Genomic DNA, 22,474 nt, shown 5'->3' with positions numbered 1-22,474 from the left:
TGAAGATGAGGCTGGCTGCCTTGCAACAAGGTGCAGGCCATCTTTGCCTAGCCAGATTCCAGCCATTCCTTATTCGTTCTAAATCATGTGGGGTGGGGTGCAGTGCAACGTTTGCCTTTCATTTGTACTTTCATTTGTGCTTGTGTGCTTGGCTCGACGCCAGCATGGCGACTAAGCAGAAGTTCCTTTTTTTTTTGCGGGGGAGGTGAAGGCGCGAGTCAGCAGCGAGGTTTCAAGTACCATAAAAAAGACATCGCAGCAGACTTTAGCATCTCCAACAGCACACTGTCGACAATTTTGAAATCTAATGACATGATCGCCAGTGTTCTTTCTTTGGGGACATCCGCTAAGTGCAAGAAGTTGACGCAAGTGGCACATGGGGATCTTGAGAAGTTGTTCATATAGTTCCTCGACATGCCTGCCAAGAAAATGCCCATCAGCAGAAACAGTGATGCTCAGTATCTATTAAGGCAACTACAGGTTGGTTGACCCGTCATGACGTTGTTACGAAAGGGTTGTGCAGAGTCTGCTGCTTCAGACACCACTGATGCAGCGACTTGGGCGTCATCTGCTTTGCTGGATACGAGTGCCCCATCCGACATTTATGTGGGTGAGAACGGGCTTTTTTTTTTCTTTTGTGATCTCCTGCCCCCAAAGACTGTACATGAAGGGCCAACCATGCAGTCGAGGGAAGCACAGCAAAAAATGTGAGACTGCTCCTCTGCGCCAACATGGATGGCTCCGACAAGAGCTGCCCGCTCATTAATTGGCACGAACACGAGGCCTCAATGCTTCAAACGTGGTAAGAGCTTGACGGTAAAGTGCTTGGCAAACAAATCATGAATGATGCAGGCCATCTTACATGATTGAATCAAAGCTTTTGACCACGATATGAATGCCCTTTGACGGATACAATATGAAGCTCTTAATGTTGAAGGCGCTGAGCTGGAAAATGTGGAAATTGTTTTTCCTGCCAAACTGCACGGCTTTGATCCAGCCGTTAGACCACGGCATTATTTATAATGTGGAAAGTGCTTATCGGCAGCGGTTCATTCAGCTATTGTTGCTGAACGTTGACACCAGGCTGCTGACCAGTGTGGACTTGTTGTGGCCCCTGCAAATGATGGCCACGGAATGGACGGCAACCTGGTGAAGCATAAACGAAAATTGCTCTGCGCAAGCTGGCTTTAAGCCATATGCTGAAGTGAAGGCCAATTCGACAACGGACGAGGAAGAACACTGTTTCAGAGTGGAGCCACCCCACAGAAGCTATTGTAGTGTGTCCAGCCCTTCGAGACGAGGGAAATGTTTGAATGACTTCGGCATAGACAAATACATCGCCGCTGACACAGGTGTAATTGCTCAAGAAAAGTTGAATGACGAGTCCATAATGGGAAGAGATTCGCCATAACTATGCGTTGCCGGAAGATGAGTGGCGCACAAGATGCATCGACCCCACATCCTGCATGGGATAAGATGGACGTATTTGCATCATTCGTAATTTCATTGGTGATCATGTTGCGATGCAGCTGCTGACAGAGTGCAAGCATTGCACCACAGTGCTCGTGTCCAAAGCATGGAGGCAAACAGACTACGCTTTTTTCGGAAATAATTGTTTGTGAAGTTCGCAGTCAAACCTGACAGTGTTCGGGCAGATTTCATCGCAATGAAATTTTTCGCGTGCCCTGTCAGTTATGTTGTAGCAAGCTTTGACTATGAATACATAATGAGTAGATGTTCCATGTCTGCTTGGAGGGGCAAATAATGGTGTGCTAGGACATGCTTTTCCGTATGTATTGATAATACCTTTGGTATCTTTGTGCATTGATATTGGTGTAATCTGTCATAAATCCAAGGGTTGCTCACATACAAGCAACTATGAATGGCAAGGTCACTTTACACTCTCCTGGTTACAATGAGAATGTAACGAGAACCATGTCATTGAATTAATGCAGATGTTGCAGTGCTTCTGTCTGCAGAATTTTCATGTTTTTTGGAGCTGTTGTGCCATTTTAAGTGTTGCAAGGCCTCATTTTTCTTGTAGCTGATACACGCAGTCATCTTGGCCTGTTAGCTGTGTTGTAACGTAGCTTTGCATTTAATCATTGTGGGAAGTGGTTATTTGTGAGCAACTGACCATAAAAGCACTGGGACCGTGCATCTTGAGGACGGTTGCAGATGTCGCAAGGTCAGACATCGTGGCACTGGTTTTGGGTGAGGTGCCTTGGGAAATTTTGCCATGGGACCTCAATCACTGGTGCAACACAGCCATTGCTGAAAGACATGAAGTGGCCTCGGCCATTCTTGGTTATGTATACGTGTTAGTAACAATGCACCTTGCACTCTTCTTTTAGGGACAAACAACATCCGCATCTTCGTGCTGGATGAGGCTGACGAAATGCTGTCCCGTGGATTCAAAGACCAGATCTACGATGTGTTCCGGACACTAAACTCAAACATTCAGGTATGTTGCATGTTGCTCATGTGGCTGTTCCGAAAGGTCCAGCGTGTAAAGGTGATCTAATTCTTTTCAATGCACCTTGCTGTTTTGTTGCAGGTAATTCTGCTGTCGGCTACTATGCCTTCGGATGTATTGGATGTGACGAAGTGCTTCATGCGTAATCCCATTCGAATTCTTGTGAAGAAGGAGGAGCTCACCCTTGAGGGTATCAAGCAGTTCTACGTCGCCGTAGATCGTGAGGCAAGTGTGCTTCCATGGGCGTTATACTTGAGTACATAGGCACAAGTTACCAAGTGCCTAACATTTTTTTTAGTTTATTAAATTTTGTCATTTTTAAATGTTGCACTGCAGATGTGCTGCCTGTGGTGGATGCAGGGCAACCTGTTAAGAGCTGTGTGTTGTCTTTTATGCAGGAATGGAAACTGGACACACTGTGCGACCTCTACGAGACTTTGACCATCACCCAGGCAGTTATCTTTTGTAACACGCGGCGGAAAGTTGACTGGCTCACAGAGAAGATGCACGAGCGGGACTTCACTGTCTCAGCCCTGGTGGGTTGGCTTGCAGCTTGGTCTCTGTGGGCAGAGGGCATTGCCTTGGGACACTGGGTGGTACCCTTTGTGTTCGTCTAGTATTGCATGCGGTGGTTCAGCATAACTTAAGCCTTGCCACCTAGCAGCAGTGGATGCAAGAGCTGGCATTTTCTTGTTTTATTCTGCTGGCTGATCCTGGAAGTTGCAGTACAGTCAAAGCTCATTGCAGAGAGGCTCTCACGACCCCCTCCCCTCCAATAAAAAAAAAGACACACTGTATCCAGAGTTTGCTCTGTGAGCACAAAAATGAAGGATCTTCACAATGCAACCTTATGATTCCTTGTTACTTTGAACAGAACTTCGCAGTGGACTGCTTTGGTCGTTAAAGTGGGGACACTGCTTTGAATTCTCGAAAAATGGTCACAAAAGTTTTTTTAAAATTGTACATTTGAATCCTGCTTTAACAAAATTCACAGGACCTGTGAAAAATCTTGTCGAAGCGGAAGCTTCGTTGTCGCGAAGTAAGGTCAGAAATTGACAGTGTGGACCGGACAGTTCATGAACGTTAATTTTACAAAAATTTCTCAAATTTGGTCTTTCACCATTTTGAAATGGGCGTCGTGGCGATTTCTTTAGCACTTTGAACATCTCGTAATCAGTGTTAGCAGTAACGCGTTACAAGTAACACCATTACCGGTAACTTGTTACTTTTTTGGTAACGTAGTTATGTACTCGTTACCATTTTGGAACTGTAACGGGTAACGTACCTACGTTCACATTTTTTGGTAACGTGGGGTGTCACGTTACTAGCAGTGTTAGCGGTAACGCGTTGCTTTTTTCGGTAACTTTGTTGCGTACTCGTTACCATTTTGGAACTGTAACAGGTACATTAACAATTTTGGGGTGGACACGTTATCACAATGCTCGCTTGCAACACAAAAGCGAGACTAGAGGGCACCCTAGCAGACGTCTGGCTTCTTGCAACTACCGTATTTACTCGAATCTAGGCCGGCCACGATTCTAAGCCGAGACCCGAAAGTTGAAGGCCACAGAAAAAAAAAACTTACCTCGATTGTAGGCCGGCCGAAAAAACAACGCTGTTTATACCTCATTATCACAATTATTTTTATGACTCGACACGACTGTTCTTGCGTCGCCGCGCACATGAAAGTGCGTGGCGCGAAACGACTGCACCATGTGTCTGCGCATAGGCGACTTGGTGTAGAGAGAGGAACTCGAGTGACACACAGCGGGAAGCATCGTGCCTGCATGCTCTGCCGAAGCATGATTGATGGCCCCGAGAGGGACCGTTGAAAAAAAAAAGCTGCCAAAAGAGCTTTGAGAGAAGAGGAGGAGGAGAGGCGGCGTTGGGCGAGGAGACAAAAACTACGCACGAAAACTTCACTGCTGCGAATGTGCTCACGCCACCGCACGAGAACAGAACAAGGCCAAAATGGCAGCCAGTGCTCGTGTGCTTTGATCAGTATCGGCTATGGATAGCAACGGCTACGGATAGCAACGGCTACAGTGCTGTCTTTCGTTGGCGTTTTGTGGGGACGCCACCTGCGTGCTACATTTATTCGTATTTTACGAATACGAAACTTTGAAACGAAATCCTCGAATCTAAGCCGACATAAGAGTTCTACATCTCGTTTTTTTGAAAAAACTATCGGCCTAGATTCGAATAAATACGGTACGTGCTGCCCACCGGCGTGCCGGGCGACAGCGGATCGTTTCGCGCCGCTTGCTCACTGTGGCAAGGCCTAATGTGCTCCGCAAATAAGCCTCAGAAAAAGCGCTCTGGTACTAATCACCGGTTATGTAACGTTTTTTTCACCAATTTCCCTTATGCCTTCATCAGCGAAGTGACCGAAAAAGCCGAAAGCCGCCGTGCACTAATGACCACGGTTTGCAAGTGCGGAGTCTGGGCCGTCGGCAAAACCATCGCAGGCATTCGTGTGCTGCATCGTATCTTTATGCGCACATGACTACACATAAATTCCGATTCTGCAAGGAATGTCAGCTGCACTATTGAAAGTGCACTGTCTTCTGTGCCCATTTTTGGTGAAATCTAATGGGATACGGGCACGTGTGGATGCGGAAAAAAAAAATTCAGCCGCTTACTTGGAAAAATTTCATTTAAGCGGAACCTCGCCCCGGAAAATATTCCTTGTCAGGGAGTTTAATTGCATTGCCTTGTATGGTAATCTGAAATACTTTCTTGTGGCGGAAATTTCACTGTCGCAGCGTTTGTTGTAGCGGGGTTTGATTTTGTCCACTTGCATGATTCGCTTTTTATGCTTGTCCTGAAATATTGTTGCTGAAATCGAGAGGTACCCTATATAGATGTTTTCGTGAAGTGTGGCGGCTGTGGATTTCGAGGAAATGCTCGATTAATCTGCGTTTTTCTCTAAGTCTGATATGCCATATAAAAGCATGTAAGGGTGGCATTTGACAAAGGACATGCAGCACGACTTCTTGTGGGATGTTCATGCACCAGGGCACAGAGCCGGTTCGGGAGTTGGAAGACTCCGCGAGTGACGATTGAACGTAGAATAAATGCTCATTCCTTGACTGGGGTTTTTTACTTTAAAAAAATTTCTTTTGCACATCGTGTGTATGGGCCGCACCCCAAGAACTGGCCCTCGAATCTGAAAAAAAAAAAAGTGGCATTTATTTGTTATATGTTAGAAAACAATTTTCTGTGGATATAATGACGAAATTTTGAGTGTAGTCGTAAAGTTATTTCTAATGTGCACAAAAAGATTTCATGTGCTTACATCAGAAAATAAAGTTGCTGAAAGCTGCATCCCCTCTTAGGGGGGATGGGAAGCTGGTCTTAAAAGTAATTATTTAATATCAAAGTTACAACTACGAAATTTTCAGGGAATTGTGTGTTTGCAGGCTGATTCCTTTCAGCAGTGGAAAACAGCTTGAATGGCCCTTTTTCCATTTTCGGCCATCAGAAATGTAACGCTGCAGTTTAAAAGCGCGAGAGTTGTGGCATTGCTTTATTTCTGATGTATGCAAATTTTTGTGGGATCAGCTTTGTGACTGGTTTTCGCCATAAATTTTGTGTAGCACGGAGATATGGGCCAAAAGGAACGAGATGTGATCATGCGAGAGTTCCGTTCGGGCTCAAGTCGAGTGCTGATCACGACTGACCTGCTTGCTCGGGGCATTGACGTTCAGCAAGTGTCCTTGGTCATCAACTTTGACCTGCCCACTAACAGGGAGAACTACATACACAGGTGAGCAATGTTTACACTGTCTGCTTTCTTTTCTGCTTGGCATGCCCAGTGTATGTTCTCTGTAATTGAATCCTAGGTTTAAGAGAAACCCACATCTCTATACATCATGACAGCATCATCCAAGCTGCGGCAGCTGCTGCTATCCCATTTTTAATGCGATCGCGTGCCCCATCTTGCACTTTTTCTGGCGGCCACCTTGATCAACAGAGTGTGCCATTAATTTTAGTGGCAACAATGAGGAACAAATAACCAAGCCCATCAAAGCAGTGAAGAGTCTGTTGGTTGCGACAGTGATGCTTGCTCGAGTTTGTTAGGTCGAAAGAGAACATTTGGTTGGGGAAACTATCTTCACAGTTTTGCTAGCATCTGTTTTTAGTAAAGAGCTGTTTTATTCATCGGAGTCTATATTTATTGGTAGTGAATTAATACTTGTCCCTGTGGGGTGCATGGCTGGTCGTCAACAAAGTCGGAACTGTTGACAAGACCTGTGGGCTGCTGTACTACAGTGGAACCATCCTAATGCATAGTTGGTACAAATGTGCAAAAAGCATGCACTAAGCAGTACAGTCGAACCCGGATATATCGAATTCGACGGGGATCGGAAAATAGTTCGATATAGCGAAAATTCGATATACAGATATAGGCCAAAAAAGCACTCGCGATCATAAAAAATTGTGGCTTACCAATTGGAACAGCCGCGAATCACATAGCATGTGCACACAATATGAAAGCGCTTTATTTCACGGAAAAAAAATCACTAATTTTGGGCTGCTTTTTCTTCTGGGAAATGAAGTTTAAAACACTAGTTTCAATCTTCTCGAGACTGTCTAGGTGCGAGAGCCCAGTGCCTTCCATTTCGCCGCAACAGCGCCGAATCAGGCTGAACGCTGACGCCAGTTCAGTGGCTGTGCACGGACGCGTTTCTTCAAAAACACAGTTGCCCTCGTTGTCGCTGGAATCACTGTCTTGAACGCCAGCTATTCCGGCCACAATGTCCTCATCAGCGAGGTCGGCTACCGCTTGAACTTTGCTGTCAGCGTTAATGAAGTCATCAACAGTAACTTCGGGCGGGACGGTGCCGGAAAAATTGGACAAGTCGCGGAACGCGTCCTCCAAGCACTCATCGTCATCTGAAGCTTCCGGACATTCATCTCTAGCCACTTCAAGGCCTGCCTTGCCAAAACAGTTGGTTACTGTGGCCTGCTTCACGTCGCCCCAAGCGCCGGTAATCATCTGGATCGCGCCAAGCAGGTCAATCTTGAGATCGGTTCCCATGCGGAGGTTTATGAGGAGCCGTTGAATAAGTCGCTTCCGATAGCCTACCTTGAATGCCTTTATGATACCCTGGTCGAGGGGCTGCAGTCTCGCTGTGGTGTTCGGCAGGAGAAACTTCAATTCGATGTGCTGCAGCTTGCAAGTTGTTTGATGGGCCGAACAGTTGTCTACCAGAAGGCAAACTCGGCGGCCCAACTTGCCCAACTCAGCGTCCCAAGCCTGCAGCCATTCAACAAAAAGTTGACGTGTCATCCAGGCCTTCCTATTACAGCCGTAGCGGACGGGAAGCTGTTTACAGTTCTTGAAGCAGCGCGGTGACTTGCTCTTCCCGATCACGAATGGCCGTAGCTTGCACGAGCCGTCCATGTTGGCTGCAAGCAGCACCGACACACGCACTTTGCTCATTTTACCACCGTGGCATGTGGTTCCACGAAGAGCGAGTGTCTTATTCGGCAACATTTGCCAAAAGAGACCAGTTTCGTCTGCATTAAAGATTTCTGCAGGCGAAAACTTCTCAGTGATCTTCGGCCACTCCTCAGAAAGCCACTGCTGCATCTCCTGGCTGCTGACAGCCCCACTTTCGCCTGAAATGGCCTTTCCTACAATGCCGTGGCGGTTTTTAAACCGTTGCAGCCATCCAGTGCCACCGCAAAAGTTATCTTCGCCAAGAGCCGTAGCAAACCATTTGGCCTTTTCGATTAAGGTCGGGCCATCCACGGGAATATTTTTCGCTCGGATTTCAAGAAACCACGTGTAGAGTGCCTTCTCCACTTTGTCAAAAGCAGCAGGGCGCACACGACACGCTCCCGAGCGACTTTCCTCACCTGCTTTAAGCTTGATGTCCTGCTTGTTCTTTAACAACGTACTTAAAGTACTCCGCGGAATGCCGAATGCGTCTGCCACGGAGGACTTCTTTTCTCCATTCTCGACACGCCGGATTACTTCAAGCTTTCTTGCAAAGTCCAGATTCTTCCTCTTTTTTATGTCCGCAGATGCCATAGCTCACCAGATGACTGCAATCACACACGGCACGTTGAAACAGAGGTACGCACAACAACACGCACGATGTGCAGATGGAGCAGTCCGAGCGAAGCCTGTTCGAGCGACAGTCAACGGGGCTGCGAAGGAACGACAAAGGGAAAAGAAAGAAGAGAGCGGGGAAAAAGATCGGCCGTCGAAGGCGCTATGTTCGTTTTTTGAGCCCTCTCTGGCTCTCTCGTCTCCCCTGGCCCACGAGCGACCGTGCCGACCCTTCACTCTCTCTCTCTCCCTTTTCCCAGGAAGCGTGGCTTGGAAACGTTGCCGCGTCTCCATGCCGCGCGCTCTCTTCGATGAGCTCCAATGCCCTTGCCCAATGCACACGCCGGCGGTAGAGGAGGAGCGAGAGAGCTCGCGCCGGTGGGGCGCAAGAACGGGGGAAAGGCTCTCCGTCTCCGTCGCTAGGCGACGGCCGCGCATGCGCAGAGGAGGAGCCTGCTGACTGACTCTGCGGAAAAGTTTACCTCTCAGGACCGGACACGAATGTCTTTGGGAAAAGCGCACCTTCCAGGGGCGCGGCGCAGCGCGCCGTTCGATATATCGAATGTCCAACGAAAATGGAATTCGATATACTACGCAATTGTCCTATACTTTTACATAGTATTTTCAAGGGGGTAATCTGTGTGTTCGATATAGCCAATAATTCGAAATATGCGGGTTCGATATATCCGGGTTCGACTGTAGTACAAAAAAAGCTGTGCTAGGGCCTCAAACTTCCTGTGGCAGAAAATTTTAAGTTCTGCGAATTGAGAATTACCGTAAAAACCCGCATATAATACGAACCCAAATATAATACAGTTGAAACCTGCAACAACGAAATCGCGGGGGGAAGCAAAAAATTTCGCTTCTGCGGGAATTACGGTGATGCGAGAATGAGACAGAAAAGACAAGAAAATGGAAAGCAAATTTATTGCAAAAAGTCGGTAAGCTTGCTTTGTCGAACCTTGCCCTGCAGCAATTTGAAAGCTCTGCCTTCGCATTGCAAAAAATGGCCCATAGCAATATCGTCGTCGTGCTCACCGAAAAACGAACGCAGTGTGCCCAAGGCGTCTAACACGTCCTGTGTGTTCGTCTTCTTTTGATGTTTTGGTATTTGATCATCGGTGTCGTCAGTTTCACACACGTTACTTATGATGGCTTCATCGGCCATCTGCTCATGCACGACAACGTCTTCATCCGCGTGAACGAATTCGACGCTGAGGCCACCTGGGACTTCGTTTGCCACGGCACAAAGTTCACCCCATGCGTTAGACAGCGATGGCGGCACTGCGCTGTCAGCAACGTCGTCGAGTGCGCCTTCGGGCAAATCTGGCGCCGCTGGATGAGTGCACGATGCCTGCTGTGTGACAAACTGGCATGCTTGACGAAATTGGCAGTCGTGACAGGACGTATCGCAACCCATGCGGCAGCCACCATCTCAAGCACCATGAACATGTCCACGTCTGTGTGACGCTTGAGCTGGAGGTTCAGGAGCAGACGCTGGACCAGCCTCTCCCTGTAGGCGCACTTGACGCTACGAATGACGCCGTCCTGTGTACTTGTGTATTTGTGTTCTTGTCCCTTGTGTTCACTAAGCGCTAGAAAATATGAGTTCAAACGGAAGTGCAGTTTGGGGGGGAAGAATTACCCGCACGTTTGTGAGCTCCACCTCAACGTGATGGGTGCTACAATTGTCTAGAAAAAGGCAGACCGACCTGCCGGCCTTTTGCATGCTGGCATTCATGACTTAAGGGGGGATGAGGGGATCGGAACAAACTTTTTTATTTTTTAACTTGAGTGATGAAATTTGGCAGATAGGTTTGAAATAGCCTCAAACAGACAGCTACAAAGTTTCACAATAATATCTTCAGTAGTTTTGATTTTATCATTATTTATATATTGCTCACATGTTGCTTGCTCGTGGAAAGCCTAGCGTGACAGCAAAATGGGTTATGGGTCTGTAAATGTTTTTAATAGTTACTAAGAAGTATAGTCTAAGTCAAGATTCTTTTAATTTCCTTTTAAATTTCTCTGCTCTTCTTCTAAACGACACAGTATGCACCTTCTCTTTATGTTTAGAATGTATCATGCTCCAATTATTGTGTAATAAGAAATGGTGAGCCTAAATGGTAAATCTGAGACTGTCTTGACATAAGGCACACTTCAGCAATTGCAACAAAACAAACGGGATTAAAATCCGAGCTCCCATTGCCGTGCTATGCTTTCCACAAGCGAGGTGATAAGCCCAAAACAAACTTTTGAGAAAACAAGCCTCAAAGTTCCATACCGGCACACACTGTCTAGAATGCTCCTGCGTTGTAAAATTTGGTGTCCTTGGCAGCAGGAGACTTCTTAGCCCTCTGTCCTTTCAGGAAATGGACTTTGTGTGCTTTCTTCATTCGCTGGGAATCTTTCTCGACAGCCCGCTGAAGAGAGAGGGCACCAGGGCGCAGGCCCAATGTTGTGCACAGGTCTGAATAAGCTTTCAGACTGCCCGAGTTGTACCTTGAAATTGCCTCGTGCACTGCTGTTTCCACAGCAAACAGTGAGGCATGCTGGTCTTTTGATATTAATGACCATATCACTGAATGGAGTCTCTCAGCCGCGTTTTGAGTTTTGCCTCCTTTGCACCGGGCCAGCAACTGAGGGTCTGAGAGGCGCTGGTACACAGGCAGAAGTGCTTCAGCAACTTTAGCTGAAAGCTTGTACTTGTGAGCTGGTGCTGGCTGCCCTTCTGCCTCAGCTGATCGGTGGTTGCACCAGCTAAGGGGGCCAGGGGGACACAGCTCATGATGGGGCTCACCATCTGTTGATGTGATGTGGTAGTATGTTGCCATTACTGCCCTTTGCATTTCCTCGACTTCTGAATGGTTCCGCAGAGCAAGGCCATAGTAGTTCGTCAGTTTTTTGATGAGCTGCTGTGTCAGGCCCCCCTTTCCACCAAGTGGCTCTCCTTTCTTTGTCTTGGCTACCAAAGAGAAGTAGTGCCTTAAGAGTTGTAGTGCAGCCTCAACCTCCATTCTTCCAGAATTCACATCATTGTTTTTCTGGCGCTGGTGTTGCTGCTTCCATTCAGCATAATGGGGGTTACTTTCTGCTGGCTGTCGGCTGCACCCAAGGCAGAAGTTGGACAGAACTACGCAGTCCAACACAAGTCCTGTATGGAATTCAATTATACAGCCTACGCCAGTATGGGAGCTGTGACCGCGTGTCAACCATGTGCCATCATAAACTACTGTGATGTTCTTTGAAAATGTCCCCATTTCAATGTACACCTGAAGATGTTGCGGGCAGGCTTGAAAGTTTTTTGAGGTGCTCATCATATGTTTTGTGGTGTAACCCACGATGTGAGACATTCATGGTGGCCCAGAAGTCATTAAGAGCAGTTGGTCCTTTCCCAATGCTTTTTATTGCTTGCATAGCTCTGATGTTGACCTCAAAAGCTCTAGAGCCGCTCTTCCTTTGTGAGGACCACTCTGACTGTAGGGTACCACAGGAAATGCATGAAAGTACCATCTTCACAGCTAGCCCCAGTTCAGTCTCGCGGTGCACTGCTAGGCCGGGCTGCTGACAAGTTGGGCAAAGCGTGGAACCAATCAGCGAGTTCAAAGCAGCAACTTGAACAAGCATAAACTCCTCTTCTGGAGGTGCGGGAATGGCATTTTCCTGTGAGCCAGTCAGCCCGAACTTGTGCTCCGTTGCTGAAACCGCGCGAAGCGATTCGCGAACTCACGACGCTTGCAGTTCTGCACTTTCCGCGGACACAAATCGTGTTTTTAGGTGAGCTTGAATAGTGCGACGTTCACTCGGCGAACAGCCAACACTGCGATGAGCGGCAAGGACGGCCGCCGGCGCATCCGCGGCGTCGAGCGTGCGCCCGCGTTGCAGCACCGTCGAAGCGCCGGAACTTGTCGATGGCATGGGACTGACTTCACTGGCGGTTGTTGGCTGCGGAGACATCTCGGCGTTGAACGATTCACCGCGGAAGCGCGTCTCCGATGCTCTGCAGTCGGTCGGCGATGACCGCTGCAAGCCCACTCCGTTATCTGTGCTGGACGAACTTGCGACGGGACACTCGCGTATGGTGGGACGCTCGCCTACGGCGAGACTCACTGGCATGTCGATCGTCACCGGTGCAGTAACACTGCGCCCGCGCTTCGACGGCAAAAGATCATGGTTCGTCTCGCTATCACAGGCTGGTGCTCGACTAGGCGCAAGATCCCGCAGCACGTTGGGCGAGAGATCGCACAGTACGTTGGGCGCGTACTCCGCCGATTCTGAACGGACGCTTGGCTCGGCCGAACCACCTGCTGACAATAGCCGCTTCTTCCTTGCGTTTCCGTGGGCTTGCGTTTCCGCTTCCCGTAGGCATGCTTCGTCCGGTACTTTTCGGACGTGCGCGGATCCATTGCACGTGGTCGAACTCCTCGAAACACAAGAGAAGGAAAGGCCAGAAAGGCTTCCCAGCAGACGCTCCTTGCCTCAACCGCCATTATGCCGCGGCGTCGGCCAATGAGGAGGCACCTAATAATGCGCCGCGGCGCAGAGCCAATCGGGGCGCGGCAGTCATTGGCTGCTCCGTGCTGCCACCCTCCGGTTTTTCTTTTTTTGTGCGCTTGCTGGCTGGCAGGGGAGGAAGGGAAGGGCTTGGAAAAAGAGCCGAAGGGTCGGGCTTTCCAACGATACCAAAACGGCGGCGCTCCGTGGCAGGAAATCCGAGCAGTCGCGCCTTGAACTTTGCGACTTTTTCGCGATTTCGGGCACCGACAAATATATTTATTTTTAGTGCTTAGAGTTTGCTTTTTGGTGAAATATTTCAGTACAAGATAGAAATGATGCTGTAGATTCTGAAAAGCGTACTTTTCAAAAATCGATTTTTTTTCGCGAAAATCGCGATCTGATCCCCGCTTCCCCCCTTAAGGGGGACACCCCTCTTAGAACTTTTTTCCTTATTTATGGGTGGATCTAGTTGAAACTTGCACCATCTGTATATTTTCACATTTGATTTCAAATACCTGATTAGTTATCTTGTAGATTAAATAGTTTTCAAAATTTCACCTAATTCATATTGCTCATTTGGACGTGAGCTAATTACTAAACACTCTATGGCATGATGAGAATAGACCTGCCAGAGTGATCTAGAAGGATCATAGAGTGCAACAAGACACGAATTAATGTGCTAGAATAATTTCAACCAAAGTTACACCTAGTCAAACTTTTGTGACAAAAAGCCCAAGTTGGCACCCAAGATTGATAATTTTGTAAATGTTGCCGTGTAATAACTGAACATATTTTGGTCTTAATGCACTGTCCAAGAGTTTTTCTTTCTTACAGAACAAGGATGAGAGCTATAGCACAAATAGTTTGAGATATCGCTCCTCCAAAATTGCAGAACCCTGAAAATTGCAGTTTTGAGAAAACGAGAAAAAACATTTCACAGTATCTACATGTAAATTATGTCAATGATTGATATGTCAACATGATCAGGAACTAGTGGAAAGTGAAATAAAGCAAAAATTAATGGCTTATGCCAATTTCAGCCTAAGTTATGCAATAGGAAACCTTTGAAAGGAAAGGTCCATTTGGGTACCAAAGACAGATAACCTTCTCAGTAAATTTTGTCTTGTGGTCATTGCATTTACCTTGGTGTCATGTGACTCACAAGGTTCCCTTTCTAGCAAAAAAAAAATATAGCAATAGCAAGAACAAGACCGGAGATATTAATCTTTAAAAGCAACACCACCAAAATTGAGGGATTGTGAGAAGCACTCAAGCCTCACAGCATATTTAATCAGGAAAGAAAACCCCAAAGACCTTCACATGCTTTCAAAATGCACCAGGAGCTTATTCAGGGTGCATGCTGTCGCGGTGCTTCTTTTTTTTTTTTTTCGCTTTAGCAAAGCCAAGCGAAGCCGCCCGCTTCTTTGCAGAACGCGTGTTACGGCGCAAGTCCTTTTCTTCAGCTCTCCTGGAGACAGTTGCTGGCATTTTCGCGTTGCATTCTTGCAGAATTGCTGTTGCTGTATGCTTGCAGCCGGCATTGAAGCTCTCGTTTGAATTCTGGGTCTTCCCCCGAATGCACCTCTGCAGCAGGCTCTTCTCTGATAAGCGACTGTACACGGGAAAAAGAGCTCCAGCCACATCGCTTGGCAGACTGTACTTATGCTTCGGTTCGGGCTCCTCTTTTGCTTTTGCAGCATTGTGGCGGCACCAAGACTGCTCACCAGTGGGACACAAAGTGTGATTGGAGCAGTCATCAGTAGACGTGATGTGGTAATATGTCGCCATCACGGCTCGCTGCATGGCATCCACATTACCTACATTTGATCTTAGCGTTCGGCCATAATATATAGCTAGCTTGTCAACTAGACCAGCTGTCGGCCTTCCTCTGCCACCAAGACTTTGTTTTCCTGCACCCTTGTGCCTCTGCAAGAGGTTGCGCAAAGCTGCTCCCATACGCTTGTGCACATGGTTTATGCAATCCTACTTGACTACCGTAAAAACCGGACTATAGGTCGGACTGGAATATAGGTCGACCCCCTAACTAACCAATTCTAAAAATGAAAAAGATCTTTTTCAATGGGAAAAGTACCGAAAGACATCCTTACTTTGAAACAAATGCGACTCGAGAGGTTGCACAATGGTGACAGTATTTAATTTCATTTAAATGCTGCTTGTATGTACACACGGCAAATTTTTTAACAATATCGCGCACCAATCGGCCCGCGTGTTTGTTTCTGGCACAGGCAAGTACGGCGCCGTAGAGCAAAGCCCTCCTCTTCATGAATCACCGCAACCAGGATGGCGAGCCTTTGAATTGCGCCCTCGTGAGTCTAGAGGCACGCGCGATCTCTGCCGCTTTCACGCGATGCATTCGGCAGTCACAGGCAGCGATCTTGCTCGCAGCGCAACCTTTCCTTCCTATTCTCGATACACTACGGTCTGCCCACGAAACGATGTTTTCTTCTGGTTGCTGCAAGTTGTAATGCGCAGCTTCTGCCTCCGCCAGTACTGAATGCTCTTTTCGGATACTCTAAATTCGCGCTGTGCCGCCAGGTTCCCGTGAGCTTCCTCGTACTCGTGTTTTTCTTGAAGGCGACGGTAAATTGCCGTTAGCTTCCGCTTTGCATCTACTGAAACGCAAAATGGTGGCACTGCTGCTGATGGCGATGGTGATGGAGGCTGTTGACTTCAGTCACCCATTGTTGCAAGACTTCCGTATTTTTTCCGCCAATGACCGGTATATAAGACGGGGGTCGACTTTTCACCATGGTTTTTTGAGAAAAAGTTCGACCTATATTCCGGTTTTTACGGTACTTCATTGTAGCCATAGATTTTAGCATCTTGAAGGGCATTAAACGTGCCTTGCAGTTCGTGTTCTTTTGGCACTCGTGGCGCGATCTCCAGAGTTCATAGCCGTCACTGTTCGGCTTTGGGCCAGTTTCACAGCCCAGACAAAAGTTTGACAGCACCACATAATCGAGCACATAACCAGTGAAGAGTTCCACTACGGCACCGACTCCTATATGTGACGAGTGCCCGCGCGTCATCCATGTGCCGTCTTAACACACGGCAATGTTCCCCGTGTCCAAATACAAGTCGTCATATACCTTCGCCACTGCCTGCGCGGCCTGTGCCATAGCTGCCGCGGCTGCTCGAGTAGCAGCAGGTTGCAGTGTGTTTTTCAAGTGCCGTTGAAACGTCTTGTTGTGCATGCCACGCCGCGACAATCCCATCGCCGAAAAGATATCGTTCATTACTGTCTGGGCGTTACCGGTCGACAGCATTGCTCGACTAGCAAGAATATTGAGCTCGAAAGGATTGCACTTTTTCTCACCGTCAACTTGAGTGGATGAAGCGCACAAAAGACACGGCACATAGGCAAAGACGGACACGACACAGGCGCTACTTGCAACTGTTTATTGGATACACGCACGCATGCCTATGTGCCGTGTCTTTTGTGCGCTTCATCCACTCAAGCTATGAACCAACTTGCCCAAGAACGTGTTCTACTACTCACCGTCAACCCTCCGCGAGTTCCACTCGGCCGCAATCTCACCACAGTTGTCACATAGCACGATCAGTTTCACGGCGAGGCCATAGCTCTGGTCGCTGGTAATCAACCTCATGCATCCGCGACACGTTTTGCACCGCACGGCATCCAAGAGGACGTTCGCAATGCTGAGGTCAATTATTGCATAGGAGGCTGTTCCGTGTGCGTCTGATCCAGCGGACGCACCACTTGCATTGGCGAACAGCGCGGTCTGTCGTGCCGTCGCCGGCGTCGATTCCAGTCGATCAAGTGTAGACTGCTCACGGGCACTCGCTTGAGTTATGTCGCTGTTAGTGACAGGTGCGGTATCAATTCGTACGCGACTACAATCGGCACGAAGAACACCGCAGTTATCCAGCGGAGACGGAGAAGCGTCGCCGCCCGCAACGTGACCGTCACGCAATCTCATACCACTGGCGCTTGCTTGTTGCACAGTATGCAACAAAGTCGCGTCATTAACACGTTTTTTTTCTTTTGCACGCTTTCGCCCGAACTTGTGCACAGAGCGGTACTTCGTCACACCTCCTGGCATGTTTCTCGCGTTGCACTAGCGTGGTCGGCAGAAAGACAAAATGGCGTCGCCAGGCATCCGCTTTCCATGGCTAGCTTGCCTGAACCAACCGGACGACACCATTTTGATCACGTGCCTAAGCCGGCCAATAGCAGCGCGTGCCGCTATTTACATATTTTTTTTTTCATTTTTTTTTTTGGCGAAGGTGGCATGTACGGGGTTGGGTTGCTGCTCGAAAAAGAAATAAGCCGAAAACCCGCGCTTTCAAACGAGGCCAAAATGGCGGCGGTAGAGCGCGTAGTTTCGATGCGCCGGGCGATCGAAATTGGGTGTCGTTTGTCCACAATTTAAAGGGCAGTGGGTGTGGTACTGCATTTTTATATCGCTGTAGCTTAATTACTTGGGGTATAATGATGAAAATTTGCATACAGGTGCGGAATGGTGCGAGGAACACAAAAATTAAAAGATTGAAAATCTGATTTTTGGGCCGATTTTCAGTGCCAAAGAGCCGTGTCACCCCTTAAGGCTTGCGGTGTATTGGACAGGCAGCTTACAATTTCCCAGCGGAGCTTCTTGCTTCTGCCGATTTCTAGCAGCGGCCGTTTATCTGTGCCGTCCATGTATGTGCACAGCAGCAAAATCGTAACACGCCACTTGCTGTGCTTTCCCCCGTGGCACTTCTGTCCTTTTAAGTCCAGGGTCTTCGATGGAAGCATCTCTTACAATAAAGCCGTCTCATCCGCGTTATAAATGTCTATGAGGGCTTGTACTGGTCCAATACTTCTTGGTTGGTCAGCAGCCACGATGACGTCGCTGTGTCGACGGCTGCTGCCTCCCGGAGATGACTTTGGCGACTATGTCGTGGCGGGCTTTGAAACAGCTCAACCTGTTGGGGCTCGCCTTGAAGTTATTGTGTCTGAGCTTGCACGCTATTCGCAAGACCATGCAAATCCCGCCTTGTTGACACCTGGGAATGCCGCAGCCGTCACCACTTCCACTTGCACCATTTCCGAGCGCGCTGAGAATGGAGGCCTTGTTCTTCAAAATTGTGGATAGTGGGCTGCATGCAATGCCAAATTTGTTGGCGATCTTCATATTCTTCCTGCCCTTTTCAACCTGGGCAATAATTGCAGCATTATCTTGTAAAGTCAAATTTTCCGCTTCTTGGCTGCAGGCGGCATCTGAGCGGGCAGGCTAAGCAGACGGTCCGATCACCAAACAGTTGATGCACGCTACACAGTCCACATCCAAAGCGCAGAGCGCTATGATTATCGTCTGGGAGAAATCGGCGGATGTTCTGACAATTCGAAGATGAACAACGCGAAGCGGGTTTGTGCTTATATTCCACGAAGCACACACCACTGTCGACCACGTGCAGCGGTGCCAAAGCTCAAAATGTTGTCGGGTCCTACAAGTCCCGCGTCGGCAGTCGGAGTATGGTCGGAGTCTGTCTTCACGCGTGATGTGGATTTGGCTAGCAAGCAATTACCGAGTCAGTCGGCATGTGACGTGGGTGCTCCACTCCGCATTTGCTTATGTCGTGATGGCACACATTAAATAATATATCTGCCCACTGCGAGGTCGCCTTCGCTTCGTCTGCTTTTTTTAGTATACAGTGAAAGCTCGTTAATTCACAACTCGTTACTTCGAAATTTTGGATAATTCTAAATAGTTATCGTGGTCCGGTCCGCAGTGCATAGAAGTCTGTGCGTAACAGCTCGTTAATTCACTCAAAAATTGGCGCCGCCACCCATAATTCGAACTGCGCGCCGCTGTTGAAAACCATCGTTGGAAGCTTTCACGGCAGAACGATAGATGGCACAACCATCGGGGCGCTGCTAGGGTGCTGGAACAAGTATTAACCAGTCTTTCCATCCGAGACTGCTTCGAGGAACGACGTTTTAGTGTTTTAGCCCTCATTTTGCACGCCGCTTGCTGTGAGCTTGTGTCCGCGAGATGTGTTCGTGTGGGAAATACTGCGCCAAGACGGTGAAGGAGAAAGTGGCGATTTTACGCGAGGTGGACGAACGGAAGGCCAGCAAAGTGTAAAACTCGAAAAAGCACGGGATTTAACCAAGCACGTTGTCGGCCTACGTCCGAAATAGGAAGGCCATCGAGGATGCCTACAAAGCCGAAGATTTCGCCAGCAACAGAAAAAGGCTCCGATTAGCCAAGTATCCGGAAATTGAGACCGCTGAATCACGACAAGGAGCAAGAGCCCGTGCGTCCGTCCGCGGCAGAAGTTATGGGAGCGCTGAATGTCGCGCGCCTTTTCTTCAGCTTTGAAGAGGGGGAAGAAGACTCCCTGCGTCGCATTCGCGCGCTAGAAGACCGAGTGACTACAGTAGCCCTCAGAGAGAAGCAGAAGATAACAGATAGTTTTGCTAAATAAATGCTTTTCGTGCCCTCTGGGCATCAAACGCGTTTATTTTTGCTCACTTTCATTAGTTCGAATTTTGGTTAATTCGAACTGGCCTGGCGGCCCTATGGAATTCGAATTAACGAGCTTTTACTGTATATGGCTGCTGTGTCCAAAAACAAAATTTGCTTCCCGGACATCTAGGGAGACAGCCACGGCTATTGCCGTGCTGTGGTATAATAAAGGCTGTGCCGGCTTTGAAGAAGTCCTACAAGAGATTGGGGTACTTCCCCCAGAAGAGTTGGCCACATGCAGCGACCATTCTGGTTACATGCACATAAAAAAGATGAACATGAAGCGAACCGCAGAAGCAAGGGCGCACCTTCAGAGCACAGTGAAAAGGGCTCGCACCGAGGCGACCAACCGTAGGAGCCGGGAAGGGCCGAGCTACTGCGCGGGAGCATTCTAGAAACTTTGTGTCCTCTATGTAAAGCTGCTCTTGAGTGTGACCAAGATTCATGTGAAAACAATTGCATTTTGAAGAATAGAATGTTTTGAAACTTTCAAACCTATTTTTTCTCATTTTGAATTTTTTTTTATATTTTTGTGTCTTCCGGGAAGCATTTTGTAGGCTTAGAATTGGTGTATACTAACGAAATTTGGCATACATATTCTTGAAGGTATGTAGAATGTCGATATCTACTTGAAATTTCATTATCGGTCGTCAGTAATTACAATAGTACGAAGCTGTTTCAGGGAACTGAAAAAAAAAACAATTTTTGAAGTGTCAAATTTCTTTTGTCGCACTTCCAATGACTGAACACGTTTTTGACTAGATATTGGCACTCTGTGATCTACAAAGAGCTAAATAAGCTATAGCACAATAACTTTTGTGAAAGTTTAGTGCATAAAAAAGTGCCCGTAAAGATCGCTATAATTTGTCATTCAGTATAATATAACTCGAGAACTATAGCAGCTACACCAAAACAAATTGCATATTTGAAATTTGCATAAAAACGTCTCTAATTGGCTGAATTTCGAAGTCTCTGGTACACATAATAAAAAAAAAGTTTCGAGGAGCCTCTCCCTATAACGAGCTTTTATTGTATTGAGTTGGATTTTCCCATTTACTTCAAATTTTATTAATTAAATGGTTTTGCCTGTTGTGACTAGGCCAAGTGCACACAGGTTGGTTGAATTGAATTCAATACTATTGAGCATGTCTGTGCACTAAATGCTTCTGAGCTGGGCAAGGGTCTTTTTTTCCCAAAGCAGGTTGCATCCCTGTTCATGAAAGTACACATTATAAGACAGCATTGAATTCAGTTTAGTTTCACTTGCTATTTCTCTCCCAGTCCTCACCCATGTCAATTCTCCAGTTATCCAATTGTTCAGTTATCCCTGATATTTATGGGCATGTGAATCTCATGCCTTTGACCTGCTTCAGACTTGTCCTCTGAGCTCTGAGCCTTGCTTTTTTTTTTTTTGCATATGCTGTGCATTTGCTAAACTTGCTTTTTTTTTCTCTCTTGCCTTCCAGAATCGGCCGAGGAGGTCGGTTTGGTCGTAAGGGTGTTGCCATCAACTTTGTCACTGAGGAGGACAAGCGCACCCTGAAGGACATTGAGGGATTTTACAACACGGAGATTGAAGAAATGCCCATGAACGTGGCTGACCTGATCTAGAGTCGGGGCCCTGTGACAGTGCTGGAGTGCACAGAAATGGTTGGGCAGAGTGGAAGTTACAGAATTGGCACACATGCAACAGATGGACATTGAGGGAGGAGTTGAAGCATGGGACAGAAAAGTGGGGTGGGAAGCCAGCAATTCGGCAAAAGCTATGCCCATTTGGTATGTGCATTGCCTGCTGGTCGGCGGCACACTCGGGGCAGCGAAATATTGGCTGCAAACACTGGCGCTTGTAGAGGCCTGAGTTTAGAAAGCTCCAGCAACAGCCCTTGTTTTGGGCATTCAAAATTTATTCCTTAAACTTTGCTGCACTGTGCATCTGATTTGGCCTGTTGCTGGTAGCTTTTTTTCCTTGCTTTCAGTGCCAGTGTCTCGCCATTGTTTGCTACCCTTGACATGTATCTGTCAAAATGGTGCCAGCAGTGGTCAGCCATGCAGTTCTTCTAAAGGGCTCGAAAATTCTCGCATGGAAATCGCGGCTTCGCCATGACAGAATACTGTCAGCCCCTATCTTGCCTCATTCATGTCCCAGGAATTTTTTTTTTTTTCTGATGAGGCAAGTGTTTCATTGAAGTTGCCTTGGGTGACTACAAAACTAAATAAAAAATGCTAATTATGTTAATAAAAGTAAAGGGAGAATCTCTTTCTCCTGTGTAACATGACTTTTGCGTTTCCACTGTTTCACATTTGAGAAAGGGTCGTCCTTTGTGAAAGGTGTCCTCATTCTCAATACCGGAAATCTGTTCTTTAAATTTCTACAATTGGTGTGCGACCGTGCTCCTACTGGGTGAGTTTTGTATAGTAGCCTAGCTGGGCGACAGTTCCCTGCTTGAAGTGTGTTGTTCTCTGTACATACCGTACACCTTCCACTGTCTTGTTGCTCCGCAAATTTGCCTTGTATAATAGTAGGCAACATATTTATAAAGCAGGGGGAGCAGATGTGCTTGAGGCCTAGCATGGGTTTGGACATGCGTTCCTTTTTAGCAACTGGTGTTTCACCATGCCGTAGTTCAGTATTGTGCTTAATATACCGTATATATTGTGTGCTTTGCTAACTTTCTGTCGCTGTGCATAAGAAAGCCCCTATTTGCAGTCATTCAGTGCTATTGGAACTTTTTCGGGCTGGGAGAGTGAAAAGGTGTGTTCTCTATTTTTCTGCCCAACACTCAAGAGTTCAGGGGAGACTTTTTGGTACGCCAAATAAAGCTAATGTTTGGAGAGTAGAACTTGCTCTGTTCCTTCCAGCATGGTGCCCTGGGAAACTTTGCTCCTATTTGCATTGGCAGAAGAGACATGTAAGGTTAGATGGATACCATAGCAACATGC

The 22,474-nt window shown here is 47.5% G+C and overlaps 1 protein-coding gene across 1 annotated transcript in view; it reads left to right on the top strand.

Annotated features, from left to right (window-relative positions):
* Positions 1 to 21,810, top strand: part of LOC144126088 (eukaryotic initiation factor 4A-I-like) — a 34,769-nt gene extending 12,959 nt beyond the window's left edge. Inside the window, exons 5-9 of the mRNA XM_077660015.1 lie at positions 2,355 to 2,464; positions 2,558 to 2,701; positions 2,875 to 3,012; positions 6,076 to 6,245; positions 21,001 to 21,810. Of these exons, the coding sequence (XP_077516141.1) occupies positions 2,355 to 2,464; positions 2,558 to 2,701; positions 2,875 to 3,012; positions 6,076 to 6,245; positions 21,001 to 21,145 (707 nt within the window). The 3' untranslated portion in view covers positions 21,146 to 21,810. The remainder of the gene's footprint in view (positions 1 to 2,354; positions 2,465 to 2,557; positions 2,702 to 2,874; positions 3,013 to 6,075; positions 6,246 to 21,000) is intronic.
* The last annotated feature ends 664 nt before the right edge of the window (positions 21,811 to 22,474 follow it).

The sequence above is a fragment of the Amblyomma americanum genome, chromosome 3, assembly GCF_052857255.1.
Source record: "Amblyomma americanum isolate KBUSLIRL-KWMA chromosome 3, ASM5285725v1, whole genome shotgun sequence".
NCBI classification, from domain to species: domain Eukaryota; kingdom Metazoa; phylum Arthropoda; class Arachnida; order Ixodida; family Ixodidae; genus Amblyomma; species Amblyomma americanum.
The sequence above is the reverse complement of the archived record's forward strand: the minus strand, read 5'-3'. Positions and strand labels throughout refer to the sequence as shown.